Below are 14782 nucleotides of genomic sequence, written 5' to 3' on the forward strand. Positions count from 1 at the left end.
CGTTTCTCGGGTGTTGAATTACATCGGAACAATCGTACGTAGATGTAGTGTCTTATAGTATTGGACCGCTCTCCCAAACTGGACTCATCCAAAAACATTTTCTGGGTACGTGCCAAAATACTCTATCACGATTCGTTCGCATGATCATTTCTATTAAGACTTCTTATAATCTTGTATTTAAAAAAAATCGTCACATTCACTCACTTTTGATTGATTGCTTCAAATTTTGGAGTGTTTGAATATGCTGTATGTCCCCATTAGGAGCCCGAAGATTCTAATAGCTCTGGTATTTTTCATGGTTTGGTTGACTTCGTGAAGTGTCCTGTCCTCCTCACTTGTACAGCGACTAGGGTATCTCTTTAGTGGACAAGACCCGGGTTCAATTCCAGGTGGGAGAGCATCAAAACACATTACAATAATTTCCTTTTTAAACTGTAAATCTCATCTTATATAACCTAACTCTAACAGAGAACGTAAATACAAAATAAACAGTCATGAAGTGTCTTGAGACAACAATACTAAAGTACATGAACAAAGCGTTCGTAATTAATGGTGTCTCTGCAACTATCGTAATAATTTGATACTTCGCATGTTTTGTGCATACTGTTAACAGTTCTCAAAACAGCATAGCTGACAATTCAAATATACGAGGCAGCAGATATATATATGGTTACTTTGATTTTTAGTTTCTTATTTAGAATACTGAAAGAATTGTAAAATTAGAATTTTCTAATGGCTATGAACTACTGGAAAGTTATGTCACGAGACGCCTCTGATAAAAGTTTTATTTAAGCGATATTGCACGGCAGTTTACGACAGAAAATTACAGAAATGGGACGCAAACTTAATATTGCATTGCAAAATGCGATACATTTATGATCATAATTTATTACCGAAGTGAACAGCTTTTGGAACAAGAAAAGAAAAGCAGCATGTAATTAGTTGTCTTTCCTTCAACATAGGACAGAAGCATTTTTACTAGTAAACATTCAGTGATAAATATCCTCTCCCTTTTCTCCCGCAGGTGTATTTCAGGTTCTCAGAATACAAATCAATCCACTACGAGTTACACACCATATTACTGAGGACTGGTCAGAGAATGATGACAAAGGTGCCTGGTGTACTTTGACATAATATTGCATCTAGAAATAAAGCGCTTTAATGAAATTTCGAGATGGAAGATACCATCTTCCCTTGCGGAAACAAAATCACTAGCTAAAACACAGAATTTTAGTAGTATTTCCTTTGTTTCTCTTCTGTCTTTTCATAGTTGTTTTAAGCTTTGATAAGGAGTTCATAAATGTCAGATTGTATTGGTCCAGGAATTTTCTTTGTACCGGTACTAAGCCCTTTTCCTTTCAAATAAAAATGGAGAAAGAAAAGTAGTGTTTCGTTTAGAACTTACAGAAAAGTGGGAAATAAACTGAATCCAAGTATATTTAGACAATATCAATTAGAAAATCAATATTTTTGATGAAATTTACATATTGTGTATTTATTGTGAAAATGAAGGTTCACTTCGAATACTGCATAATTCCACTGGTGTCACGGATTCACCATTTAATAGAAAACTCGATATGTTTATGTACAAACCCAGCTGCCAGCTAACCAAATCTAGGGGACAAAGTAAGAACTCAATTTATATATTATAGAACTCAATTTATAGAACTTTATATTTATTTATTTATTTATTTATGTTGCTTTTCATTATCACAATGGTTTGTGATATACAATAAAATGATTTCCTATCCACATAAACTCGTAAATTTTTAACAATAATACTTCTGTAATATTTTACCACACATCCGAAAATACGATACAAAACTTGCAAACTGCTACGTAAATTTAAATTTGTTTCAATTTACGGCGCAAAAACCAAAATCTTATTAAATAAAAAGGCACGCTGATATATATTGTAGCAGGGATGCGGGCGAGTATTTAATATCATACAGAAGGTAAGTAAATAATTTCTATTGTGAGATGTGGGTTAGTAGCTTTTTCTTGTACTAGTAAAAGTTTCTTGCTTATTTGCATCCCTGTATTACAGGTATTCCGAGACTATGTACCATTCTTACATATAGTCTTGGGGTAATCAACAAAAATCGTAGTTGCTTGAGTTCAATTCTTGGATAGTTGGTAAAATCATTTTATCTGAATATTCTACCAGATGGTATGTTATAGTACACTCTCTCAGCATAGGGGCCACTGAGAAAATGTAGAAGGGATAGGGTGGCCAATTCCAGTTTGTTCCGTTAAGTGCAATTGTTTTACATCAGTTGCTTCAAACTGCCACCAGCTAGAGGTCTGCATGGGCCGGAAATTTTAGCACATGCTCGGCCCGGCCGTGAGTTTACAATGTGAGCCCGACCAGAGTCCGAAATACGTTTTAGCATTTAGGCCCGAGCCCGCCCAGAGCTCGTGTCATAATCAAATGAGCCCGAAATAAGCCCGAATTACAGAAACTTAATAATTAACGCAAAATTGTATTTTTATTTACAGCAGTTGTGCTTTAAAAGCTTTCCAGAAAGAACGGTGCAATATATATAGTTGTACAGTATATTTAGAAAGTTAGGTCCAAAAAGGCCCGAGAAATATGGTTGTATATTTAAAAATTTACGGCCCGAGTCCGGCCCGGAATAATATATGCTTTGTGGGTCCGAGCCCGGCCCGCAGGCTGGGTTGGGCTCAGGCCCGCGGGCTTGGCCCGAGCCCGTGCAGATCTCTACCACAAGCTCATTCTGCGTATGCCTTTTGTGACTTAACTTGGTCTTAATGCTCTCTGTCCAGTGCACTCTGGCTTGTGTTGGACGAAGCCGACAAAACCATATTTGCCAAGTTAGCTACCTCGCACACTATGAATATTGTCGTGAAACCTGAGTTTCGTTTAAACTACGGCATACCGCCAAACTATAAAGTTGATTGAATAAAGTTCGGTTCGGTTGGAGCATAGCATCCCTTTCAGCACCGAAGCTATGTGAGAGTGGATCTACAATTTGAAGTGGTATCCGAACCTTATGAGCCCCACCGTAAACCCGGGTCTCCCGCACCAAAGGCGTATACGCTAACCATGTAACCACGACGAAGTTCACCAAACAATAAGGATGCAATATTAAAATCTGAGCGGCGCGGACAGCAGGTAGCGAGTTGCTAATTCTCTCGTCTTTCGTGCGAGCAGTCCCCGGACCCCCTTGGCTACGTGCTTGATGGGGTCCCTGGTTCAATCCTTGGCCAAGTAAGTTTGTGGTGGACAACATCGTGTCCGTGGATTTTCTCGGGTATATTCTCATTCCACCAACTCTTCCATCATTATTCGTTTTCCCTATCATCCGTCTTCCTTAGCCTAATAGGCATTATTGTGGGATGTTAAACTGAAATATTCATATCATATTTTTACTACATCCTGACTTGCAAAACCATATTGAGACGTTCATCGTGTATATTTGAAGAGGATTCTCAGAACAAGATAAGTTGCATTCAATCAGCGTACTCGTACACAGTGGCGGACAGTGGATTGTGGTTTCGGGTGTTGCACTACGAACAATTGGAGACAGAAGATATAAAATGGACTCATTGACTAATCAGCATAACTTTAGATACAAATGCTATGTGACATGTGAAATTAAATAAAATTCTGTTTAAAATAAAAAAATAAAAAATAATATAGAACATTTTACCCAATTAGTCACCTTATATAATTAGTAAGTCCATTTCTCCTATCTTTGATTGGAGCAAATAAGTCTAATAAATGCTGGGTGAACTTTGGTATTCTTATTGTCAAGTTTTTGTCGATGGAAAGCATAACCAATGGTGATAACCTTTCTTCGAACATTCAATTTTCAATTCTTTTCGATGTGGAAAAACGCCTTTCTCATTTTGCTGACGTCATAGGTACAGTTAATATTAATTTCAGAAGGTTTGTAGATCCACTAAATATTTTTTCTAGATTATAGCGAACAATTCATTCTAACAACACCAGTCCCCAGGGTTGATATGTTTAAAACAAGTGTTTAAAACATGTTTAAAACGGGGGCTGTTGTTTTATTCAGTTTGTTTTAAACGTTTTAAACAAATTGTTTTAAACGTGTTTTTTTTCGATGCTGGTTGGACATGTTTAAAACAACTAAAATATTATATTTAAGAAGCTAATTTAATTTTCTAACAAACAATCCATCCTCCGCAGGATTTGTGCATGGAATAAATTACAAGCAGAGTTATATTCTTATTATAACAGCAATTATTGAACGAAATTCTGCACATCAGTGTGCGTATAACTAAACCAACAGAAATTCAAGTGAAGTATTTGAATATTTCTTAATTTCCAAGAATAACGGAGGTTAAACACACTATACACTATTCTAAGATCCAAATTCACAAACTCTAAACTTGGGTATTTTTTGATCACTATAATTTCCATAATAATAACAGTTCTCACGTCATAAGCTAGAAAAAATGCTCTGACAAATACAATACAACACATAGAAAAGAACAGTGACTAGCCTACAAGGAGCAAATGACATTTTAACTAAACAGTTTTCAAGATTCATCTCTATCTGCAACATGGGTAGCTAATAATGATTAGTGTCTACGGCATAACAACACAATTAACTCTAGACACCCGCCAGGAATTTTAACAAAATGATAGATTCTCACGTTCGGGGCTCTGGTGAACCCCTAATTATCACAGAGTCATGAGTTATACACCACTGGAAAGCTTATAAACCACAAATTCCAACGAAGTAACATTCGTGAAATTCCCGCCGTATTCGTAGAAAAAGAACAGACATAAAAAATCATTAAAAATATGAAAATATTGACTTTCCTGGCAACCCTTGCAACCACCCTACGCTGACAAAATGATGCTAATGTGTAGGCCACATACTTGTGACAATAATATAAGAAATGGTAGCCATTGCTGCCATTGCGTAATGAATTCGTTTTATGTAGGAAATATTTAAAATATATATATATATGCGCAGAAAAACATTCATTGAATTAGACATTCTCTCTCCTCCCCCACTAGTACCACGTCCATATGCAAATCATTTTTGCTGCACACATCACGTATACGAACAATAATTATGCTTCTAGACCACTTCAGTGAAATATATCTTGTGTTATATGGGACCGTCCCGAAAATAAATGTAAATTAACCAAATTTGACCCCCTCTTCCTCTATAAATAACAAGTACACATACAGGTTACTGTCATGTAGGGGACTACTTCATTGCTTCACATACCAATTTTTATGCATGTACCACAAAGGGGGGAGGAATACCCGCCAAAACCTGATGAAAAAAAAATGACGAAAAAAAACTTCATCCTCCCTCTCTCGGCCGTACATACGTACCCTCTATCAGTGGCGGCGATTGGACGTTACAAGTGGGGGGGCAAGATATGATCTGAATATGTGTATATCAATGTTAGTGTTCCTAACACTTTGTTTGACGAAAGGTTGTATAACTAATAGGATACTATCTTTTCGAGTTAAAATACCGTATATGGTGTTTCATATTTAATTAAGTAAATTGACAAGAGCAACGCGCATAGGTACTAACTCTTGATTCCTTGCTCATGAACATCTTAAAATTCTGTCTGGAAAATTGTGTGATCAGATTATTTAATAACATGTTTGTAAAATAAATAAATAGAAAGGATATTATTAATCGTACTAATGAATAATGAGGCTTGTTTTGTAGAAATTATATTGAAACTGGGGATTAATGAACAACTTACATTTTTAATTCCACACTTGCCATTAAATGTATGCTATTACTCTTAGAAAATGAAAGACAGTAAATACTACAAGAATATGCTACGACGCAATTGTAATATTCATTACTTTGAATTGCAATTAAAACGCAATTCCTGTAGCTGTCTTAACTCCACAGGAAGACAAATAACTAATACACACTTACGCAACGACAATTATTATATGGTACCATTTTTTCTATGAACCAGTAATATATGCAAAAACTTTACATATTCAAATGAAACTATATACATTAACCATTTTAAATTATGACTTTTTAAAGGTAAATTATTGAATTTCAGTCAATCAGCTACAGCATCATCCCTTTTTAGGATCATCGTTAGTACCTCATTCTCTTCAGAATAAAACAACCTTTCAAACGGTTTCATTTATGTTTTCCTATCATGTCCCTAAGGCGGGAAATTTTGAGGGAAATCTGGATTTTTTTCTGATTTTTCTTTCAAACTTTGATCCCCTCTGGACCCCCTTTGTTAACGCACAGATCTCAAAATCAACTGAAAACTACGAAGGGGTGTACTAAATGCATAAATATTTCAAGCTTCTATCTTGAAAACTAAGTGCGGGAAAAAGTTTACCAATGAGCTAAGAACATTCCCACAAAGAGCTCCTCCGTGGCTAAGCGGTTAGCGTACGCGCCTTTGGCGTGGGAGACCCGGGTTCGATTCCCGGCGGGAGCTCATGTGGTTCGGATTCCACGTTAATCAGTAGGTCCACGTCTCATATAGCCTCGCTGCTGAAAGGGACGCTAAACTAAAATCAACTCAACTCAACATTCCCACAATGCCCCAGATGACCCGGATGTAATATAAAATTTTTCTGAGACATCACTATTTATCCTATGATCATTGTTCGTACATCATTTCCTTCAGAATAGAACATACTTTCAAACGGTACTACTTACATGTCTCCATCATGTACCTGAGGTAGGAAAATAATGAAAAAATGGATTATTTGTTTAAAAAATATTCCTTGTTTGTACTTTTCTGCCCCTCTGTACCCCCCTGTTTTAACGCAGAGATCTGAAACAAATCTGTAAAATACTAAGGCGTGTACTAAATGTGTGTGCAAAATTTCAATCTTCTAGGTACAAAAGCAAGCTTTGCAAAAAGTAATAAAAAAGTCATAACAATTTTTTTAGTTATGACGTCATCACACTACGTCTCGACGCAAAAAGGCGTGGAAGCATATGTAATGTGTTCTATAATACCTCCAGTCTTGAGAAAAAAACAGAAGTAAAAAGCTTTTTTGGTACTTTTTTAAATCGGATAATGATGATTCTAGATTATCACCGAAAAATATATGATATAATTTAAGAGTTAAGTGGTTACTTCAAAAAAGTGGGGGGGGGCAACTGCCCCCACTTGCCCCCCCTAATCGCCGCCCATGCCTCTATATACATAAAATGCAACTGACGGAAAGCTTTATCCCTCAAAAATACTTTGGTACCAAATCATCTTTCTAGCTTAATTAAGGACTGAGCTATTGATGTTTGTTGCAAAAATAAATGTAATTTACGTCAAAAAACTTAAACTCCAAGAATTGGCTAACTTTGGCCCCTCCCTGCTCCCCCATATAAGCAAGAAGTACAAATACACGATATTACCATGTAGTGGCCTACTTCATTGCTTCACGTAACAATTTTTATGAATCTATCCCCCAAGAGGGGGAATGGCCCCACAAAAAAATTTTGAAAAAACAAAACAAAAAAACACGATATTTACCCTCCGCCCACATACATAAAATGCACACCAGCAAAGCTGCATCTTTCAGGAATAAATTGCTACCAAAACTATCTTCCAGGTTTAATTTGAGGTTTAAAGCCCTGACACAGCAGTTGCGTCAATGGGAGTTTAAAGATTAAGAATGTAGACGACCAGTAGAACGTAACACAAAGAAACTAAACTACATATTCTGTGAACGGAGATCGGGTAAAAACCCGATTTCTTTCTCCGGAATTGAACATTTAGGCTGATCGAGATTAGGGAAGTTCCCGAAATTTGATCTAGCGGTTGAATATAGATGGCAAGCAGTACCTAAGAGTGTAAAAATGTGATATATATACCTATTTAGATTATTGTTTTAAACAAAATAAACATTTTAAACATGTTTTTTTGTTTAAAACAAAGTACTTTGTTTTAAACGTTTAAAACGTTTTAAACAAAAAAACATGTTTTAAACATAAAAAACGTTTTTTTTGTTCTTTTTTAAAAAAACATGTTTTTTTTCAACCCTGCCAGTCCCTGACAGTAATCCAAATTTCCCTGCAGCGTAAACTGAAGACAGTTCGTTGCAGAGCTTAGTGTTTAAAAAATACAAATGCAATACTTTATTCCTAGTTTATCTAGGAAAATTTAAAACAAATTGTTGAAATGTATATAGTGGAAACAACGTTGCTGCCATAACATGTCCTATGAATTTAAACGGATTTTTTCTAACACTCTCCTGAATTTCCCTTTGCTTGTTTTGTCTAAGCCTTAATTGCAAGTTTTTCTTAAGCGGGGAGCTGGGCAAACTTTTTTTTTGTATGATATTTAAAGAAATCATGGTACAGAATTTATTTAGAATTTGGAGGTATTTACAGAATTAGAGCACACATAATACAAATAAATCTAATAACTAAAAGCCAAAACAGATGATTGAAAAAAACAGCTGATACGAAAGAGGTATATGAATCGCGAATGTCACATTTATACTAACACACACACGTACGTAAAAGAAAAATTACATTCCAAATCATCCGTCTTGGTTGTAAGCAATGCACGATGAACACAATATACAGGCGAAACAATGGTTATCAATGTGATACGTTTTGGAAATCAAGCTTTGAAACCCGCCAGATGTAGGAGCAGCATGTAACAGAAGCCAAAAGTCAAAGAACGTCAAAAACAAACCACATTGCCAGTTCTACACCCAGAAATGTTTGCTGGGAGGGGTCCAAAGTATTTGAGGGGTCCAATACGTTTATATAATATCAAACCTGTCTTATTCTGCACCCCAAAAGACGATAAGTAACTCTTAATTACTGTCACCTATATTAAAAAAAAAAAAATGATAGAACGATTATTTTTATAAGGGAAGAAAGTGTACATGATGAGGCGTAAAATAAAATATTCAGCCTACATCAATCGTTCCTATGTTAAACAAGTATAGTTCATTAAGAAAGTCTACAAATGTTAGTCAAGTTTCGAAATTTTTGGGAGGACCCTCCCGGTGAACCCGGTGGACCCTCCTCGTGGCTACGCCCCTGATAATTGCTAATTAGTCCCAAATTCAATGTGGTGTTCCCCATCATACAGTTTTAGATGGAAAGTTATCAAGAGTATAAAATACATTTACTTTATAAAAGAAATATGTATATACTAAAATACTATCCACCGAAAGGGAGTTCCATATATTGACTTAATGATATTTGATTCACAAATTACTGTACAAGAAGTCTTCATTATCCATACTGCATTATCATGTACAAGCTAAGAATTAACTTGTAACTGCGTGTTTACTTTCATTTGTTTCTGCTCTACTACACATTTCCTTTTCTATTTTGTAATTCTGCAATCCTTTTTTTAAAAAATATCATTATATTTGCTTCAGTATAGTCCCATCATTTAAAAATACGAATGCATAAAAATAAATTCCATTTGTTAATTCGTAGTGAAATAAAATTCGGAAGTCTTATTTAGGGCGAAAAACCTTCTCGTTCACTGGAAACCGTATCGCGTTGCAAAAGCACTGCAACGACCACAGCATTTAACTTCTTAAATAGAGGAAAGGAGAGTTAACGTTCGCTCCAATTGCCGCGCTGGTCGCTTATGCTCGCTGCAACGCAATATAAATTAGAGATTCTATGACGTATTGTTTTTCACTTTTTAAAACGGATTAATGGATTTTACAGTTACAAAAGTAAGAAAAATGTTATTTAAGGTATATATGGGAGTATTAGAAGGTAGTTTGTTTCTGTTCTTAAGTACTACTGCTAATAATATATTTTTTTCTTGAAATACTTTGGTCGTTGCGCAACGCTGCAACACTAACATTAGCCGCCACTTCTCGTACGCCCACGCCCTAACAGGTATGTACGTACAGTACTTCTTTTACACACCTGACAATAAGTTTTCTTTCTTCCATTTTTCTATTCTTTTTATTTTATTTTAAAGAAGAACGTCAATGACACATAAAGAAAATCGCTCTGTCAATAATTACGTAGTCTACATATAACACACACACACACACGCACAAATTAGAACAGCTTGACAAGCTCTTAAAATGGTTTAAGTGCAGTGAGGAACGTCTTGATGGTATCAAATGACAACAGCAGAAATAAATTACCACCATCTGAAAGAACGGCTCTTGTAAAGAAGATTGTTGACAAGATCAGTTATTGAAGACAGGTTGAAAATTAATGGTAGAATATTTGTCAGCAAAGAATTGCATACAAGATCAATGTCGATTAAGAATTAATGTTGGTTTGTAGACGTATACAGGGCTTTTGGCGTCAATGCCAATCAGAAAACAAAATAAAAGTTCATTTATATATATGTAGCTTTAAGAGTGCATCTACCCTACTTGAGGTATGAAATTTATTGACCGGAACAGAACTATTAAATTCGATTTATTTATTGTTTGTTTAATTTTAGCTAAAAGAGTTCAATAGTTGTGACATCTTTATATTTTTAAAGCATTGCTATATATGGGGAAAAAATTTTGTTTCCTTTGTAATTAATTCTATTTTAATTGAATTTACTTTTACTAGTTTCTTCTTCAAACTATTTAAAATGTTCCTTAATTGGTCAAAATTAAATTTTGTTCTATAAAGGTAACGAAGAAAGTTATGTCGCTTTTGCGGAGTTCTGTGTTCAATTGACCCTCATACGGTAAGTTTAATGCGAATGAAGACAAGGTGAAGGTCAGTTGTTGGTGTGGGTATATCCAACATACTGTCTGGTTATGGCAGTTCAGTTACACCGTAAACTTGCGTAAGGACAGAGTGAACATGGGACCTCCACAGAGCGTCACAAGGGCGTGTATGCTGTACGAGTTCAAACTGGGGTTTCATTGGCGTGATGAATTCATGAACTGTACTGCAAACATGTCCATAATGGTCAACAGGCAATGCAGGTCGCTCAAAGGATGGTACAGACTCTCCTAGCAACTTCAACTTGTTTGATCTTCTCCATCACTTCAGTCTGTCCCGACCAAATACGATCTCGGCGATGAACAAGTGTCGGGAGTAATCGTACGATTGGAAGATGGTAACGTAGATCTACATCAAACAACCGAATATTTCGTGGTCGTACGTTCACATAGATGACCATGGTGGCTCTGATCGCATTGACGATCAATGTTCTATCAAGGTGGCACCATAAAATGGTTTTGCTCAGACTCTTCCCGGTGCCTCTTGTAGACACTGAGGTATGTTTGCAGTGGAGACCTGCCATGGTGCACACAACCGATGTACCACTGACGTGTTACGACCTATGCGAACGACAATTCTGTGTTATTACTACCTTGTCTCTCATAGGCACTATACGACCATACTCGGAAGTCACTTAAAAGCACAATAAATGTTCGCTGGCGTCATTCTGACAAAGCAGACACAGGCACATATGAGTCACAAATAACGAATTCACATTCACGAGTTCACTGCTCATGTTGCCTGACGACTTTCACACTAATAGCAGCGTGCTCTGTAAAGACACCACGATCAGCTTGGTTCTGTCCGATATGTTATTACCTTCAGATTAAGAACAGCATGTCTTATATGGATACCCATTCTGGTGCGAATTTCGTTTGAATAGGGAAATGTACACAGACTACTCCTAAATGCGCATATATTATTTTTTAAGTAACGAAATTGAGTCATAAATTTAACAAATTTAGGCAGTTTAAACTGAAATTTCACAAAGATGTGAAATTGCCACGTCGGGTGACCAAATATTCCAGTTTGACGAGAAACATTTTGCTTTTATTTCTTTTGGCCTTAAAAAACGCGACCAAAGTCTCTAATCTGGCAACTGGATTTCGACCTGAAATTTTGTCGCCCAACTTACACAAATAGTTACAGTCGGAAACTGGGTCGGTCTCGGTACTATCAACTACCAACTTTAAAATAGGTTACTGATAATCTGTTACTTCACGGTCACGGAATGCGTGAACGAATATCCGTTTCCAACATAACCTACTTCTGCAATGTCTTGCCGGCTAAGTGCTAATGAAAGCTTGAAGGGTTACCATTTATGTAGTCACTACCTTGATTGAATGTTGAAATTTTTTTCACTTTTAAAATTTAAATTTTCCTTATACTTTAAAAGGAAATCAATAAAAGTAAATTTTCTTGTTATTAAATATATCAAGATACCCTCTGCTGGAGTACTGGGGCTTCAGGTAGAAGGCTTGCCTCTGGGCCGGAGTCCCTAGTTTGAGGCCAGATCATGTGAGTGGATATCGTGTTCGTGAATCTTTTCGGGATAACATAGTTTCTTTTTACTCACTCCATTTCACTAGTTCTTTTGTAATAATTCATTTGTAATCATCGTCTACTTCCTTTAGCATTCAGGATGTGCCCCTTAAGCAAATTTGAAAAAAGTGCGTTTAGAAAAAGATAACTTACATATTAATAGGTGTAATTAATTTCTTTCTTCATGTTTTGTTCAGTTTTGTAGGATGTTGTGTTCCGTGCATGCCTTTCAAATGTTAATTCGATATTCCAGACTATGTTGTGTTATGTGCAATTTACACGCTCCACAAAAACTTGTCGCAACATAACATTTGTATTTTTTGCATATTGTTGCTCATAAGTGCATAGTATATAAAAGTGAAGTAGTCGATTCAGGAGCTACTCTAATCTCTCTCTCTCTTTCTTTCTTCCCTTTTCATCTTCCTTTACATCCCATCTCTCATTAAACAATGGTTTAAGTTTCTGACACTTTGCATCACATGCTTTTTTCCCCGTTTCGTCAACATCGGCTTTAATCTTATGATAACCTTCTTTCTCATCATTACCTGTTTGTTGCAAACTTCAAATCTATCATGCGATATCTATTTCACACTGGACGCCTCTGTCGTATCTCGTATGGCCACAAAGTTGTTATCCGAGTTCAAAATCTACGTAAGAATCAGTGATGTTTTGAGGGCATAGTAGGAGGCAAGGTAGCTCAGTGGTAGAATATTTACTTCTGTTCTGTGGAATCCCTGTTTCGACCGTCAAGGAAGTTTGTGGTGAACAACATCATGTCCATGGGTTTTCTCTGAATATTCATGTCTCCTCCAATATTATCATTCCGCCAATTCTTCCATTATCATTCACTTGCCTTAATCATCCGTCAATTTTAGTCGAAAGGGCATAATGGTGGGGTTAAACTCAAAGATTTTTTGAGGGCGTCGCCCAGGTGGAAAATTTCTCCCGGAGCTAAAAATTCTTTCATCTCCGTTCACACTCAGAACGTTTACACTACTATTTTTGACCACCGTGTATTGAAAGTCCTCCTCCACCCATGGATGAAATATCCTGAAATCACTACTGCTAATAACGCGCTTGAATATATCGTCAATTTTGCACATTACCTAATTTGTGATACATAGGAGTTGAGATTTTCACCAGTTCGTAAAAAAAAAAAAAAAAAAAAAAAAAAAAAAAAAAAAAAACATGGGAAGTTTACCATTGCTATTATTTTTTGTGCATAAACTCCACTTATCGATTTTATTAGTGAGATATCTATTTTCTTTCTGCATACTGACAGCTATAACAATCTTCATGTCATACTTCAGTAACTACTCGGTTGCAAGTTTCAGATTCCTGTAAAACCCATTTGTGTTATTATTACGACCCGGAAGTTGAGGAAAAATCCTCTTTTTTACAAGTGCCCGAAGACGAGGCTTAACATAATATATGTTCAATTTGGGTCATTGTACGCCAGATAATGTTGGGTTTTATTTGTCCTTTTTTGCCTTTTTCGGCGTTTTTTGTTTATTGGTCTTTTTTAAGCTTTTAATCGGTCTTAACGTCTGCTTTTGCCCTTTATCATTCGACAATAAATTTACTGGTCACTAACTCGACTCATAACCACCTCTTAAACACCTTGGGCCTAATGCAGACTCGTTCTGACGCGTGATTAGTGACATACTAAAGAGGTAGACTAACATATGCCTCCTGCAGTAGTCAAGCCTTTAGTATGACGCTCATCATACGTCAAAACGACTCTGCGTAAGGCCCCTTCTCTTTAGTAAAGACAATTCAAAAGATAAGACATTCTTAAACGACTGGACTGATAAAACCAGATCTGCAACAATCACAAGTCAGTTAAGGAGGCGTAACAATATTATCCAGCAAGGGGGGTGAGGGTGGGGAAGTTTCCTTATTTTAGTTTTTACTTCAGTTTGTGGAAGAAGGACAGGCAGTTATCCTCCAAGAAGCTTGTATTTCTTAAGCATTATATCCATTAAATAAGCACAGTAATTCTAATTAAATTCAGTATTATATTTACGTCCCTTTCTCCAGTTTTTAGGTTCTTTTTCAGATATTTTTAGCTCTTTTTATAGGTCCTTTTTAGGTAATTTTTAGGTCTTCAACTTCCAAGCCCTAGTTATTTTCTTGCGTAATTTTTAAATAAATATATAAATTGCAAAGTACTTACGATTCTCGTAGCCCTCATCTTCTCCTTCTCGGCTAACGGGTATCGTTACTTGGTCAAGTTTCAGGTCATGAGACTCTTCAGCTTTCTTCACGCTCTGTCCCAAAATGTTGGCAATTGCTTGTTGATGGCTCTCGGTAACAGCAACTGGAATATTCATGAATCATTGTTGTTAAATATGTGTTATATTCAACAATTCTAATATGTACACTAATTTATTATTAAATACGTATGTTAAGAAACTCATTTGAAAACAATTTCTATGCTGTTTAGCATGATGAAGCATTATCGTACCATTACAACAAATGCATCGAATGGGAGATCTCGTTGAGTATATACTTAAAGTTCATTCAACGAACCTTCTGTTCCTGATGTCAACATTGCA

The 14782-nt window shown here is 36.1% G+C and overlaps 1 protein-coding gene across 1 annotated transcript in view; it reads right to left on the reverse strand.

Annotated features, from left to right (window-relative positions):
* LOC145678627 (ionotropic receptor coreceptor Ir8a-like) overlaps positions 1-14782 on the reverse strand; it is a 100485-nt gene that overhangs the window by 17827 nt on the left and 67876 nt on the right. Inside the window, exon 3 of the mRNA XM_081748987.1 lies at positions 14401-14544. Coding sequence (XP_081605113.1) covers positions 14401-14544 — 144 coding nt within the window. The remainder of the gene's footprint in view (positions 1-14400; positions 14545-14782) is intronic.

This window comes from Thermobia domestica, chromosome 1, assembly GCF_964235325.1.
Source record: "Thermobia domestica chromosome 1, izTheDome1.hap1.1, whole genome shotgun sequence".
Lineage (NCBI taxonomy): Eukaryota > Metazoa > Arthropoda > Insecta > Zygentoma > Lepismatidae > Thermobia > Thermobia domestica.